The 1,311-nt window shown below is 30.5% G+C and overlaps 1 protein-coding gene across 1 annotated transcript in view; it reads right to left on the bottom strand.

Annotated features, from left to right (window-relative positions):
- The window catches only part of LOC100569508 (leucine-rich repeat-containing protein 24-like), a 3,653-nt gene continuing 2,342 nt past the window's right edge, over positions 1–1,311 (bottom strand). The window contains exons 5-6 of the mRNA XM_029492623.1: positions 620–795; positions 1–415 (exon numbers count right to left, since the gene is read on the bottom strand). Coding sequence (XP_029348483.1) covers positions 216–415; positions 620–795 — 376 coding nt within the window. The 3' untranslated portion in view covers positions 1–215. The remainder of the gene's footprint in view (positions 416–619; positions 796–1,311) is intronic.

Here is a 1,311-nt window from a genome sequence, read left to right as displayed (position 1 = left end):
TTTTGTAAACTTAAACCGTTCGAGTAAGATTTTGGTGGTGGGTTTTGTCCTAGATTTTTTATGGGTTTAGGAGCAGGTGTTTAGATAATATTTAGTGATGCAATGTTATTGGGAAAATTATTCCTAAAACGTTTGATTTAATGCAATCAATATAAAGTAAATAATTAATAGAACATTTTTTAACAACAGTGCACGATTATATATAACCTGATTTTTCACTGGGTTTGCGAAAGATCAATTACCGTATACCTTAAAACAATCTTACCTGAACTCTTTGGCCAAGACTCCAGATAAATGTCGTCTTTGGCCCACGTTATCAAAGGTTCCGGGTCTCCTACAGCTTTGCACGAGAGTTGTAACTCTTCACCGACCAACACCGTCTTGTTCTCCGGTACCACAATTACATCCGGAGGCGCTGTATGGACAACAATATATATAATACATAAGTAAAATTCGCCACATTATTAATTAAAACAACTCGTTACCGACTACATCTGTCAGACAATAGTAACCATTTAAGTACAGCACTGTTGCAGACAATATACTATGTAGATTATAGCATATAATATTATTATGTTATATATTTTATGTCTTATATTTAATTAGAGCCATTACTCACTGCATTGAAAATCGTTTTCGGTTAATTCTTTCAACGATTTTTCGCTCATTTCTACTGGAAAAAGGCACAATGGGTCGTAATCCCCGAATACATGTAGCTTGAGGTAATTTTTCTTCAGCGCGTTTACAAACAACAGAATATTGCAATCACACGTCAGCGGGTTATGGTCAAGCTTTCTATAGTAGAAAGCATTGATGTTTTGTTTAGACAAATATATAATTCAAAAAATGAAAGTGTAAAAATTATTATAATATTAATAATATAAATATTTTAGTCCCTGGAATACAATACAGTTCTCTTACTAATTACCCATCATAAAAAATATATGATTATTTCATAATATTATTGGCCTTGTGTAATGTCCAACCTGGGGGCAATTACCCCCTAAGGGGTAAAAACACGATTTTTGAGGGGTAAAATTCAAGGCGTAAAATTAAAATAAATTATAATTATAATCAAGGCTGGGCATTAACGAGTTAAAAATTAAAATTAAGTTAAAACGTTAAGTTAATATTAACTAAGTTAAGTAACTCGTTACTTTTTTTTGGTAAACTTAATTTTAACTTACTAAGTTAAAATTTTAACATATTAACGTGTTAACTTCAAGTTAATTTTATTCAGATTTCTTAAAATTAAGTTACATTTTAAATTTCACCCATTGATTTATAATTTTTTTGGCTTGAGACTTATTA

This window comes from Acyrthosiphon pisum, chromosome X (assembly GCF_005508785.2).
Source record: "Acyrthosiphon pisum isolate AL4f chromosome X, pea_aphid_22Mar2018_4r6ur, whole genome shotgun sequence".
In the NCBI taxonomy this organism is placed as follows: domain Eukaryota; kingdom Metazoa; phylum Arthropoda; class Insecta; order Hemiptera; family Aphididae; genus Acyrthosiphon; species Acyrthosiphon pisum.
The sequence above is the reverse complement of the archived record's forward strand: the minus strand, read 5'-3'. Positions and strand labels throughout refer to the sequence as shown.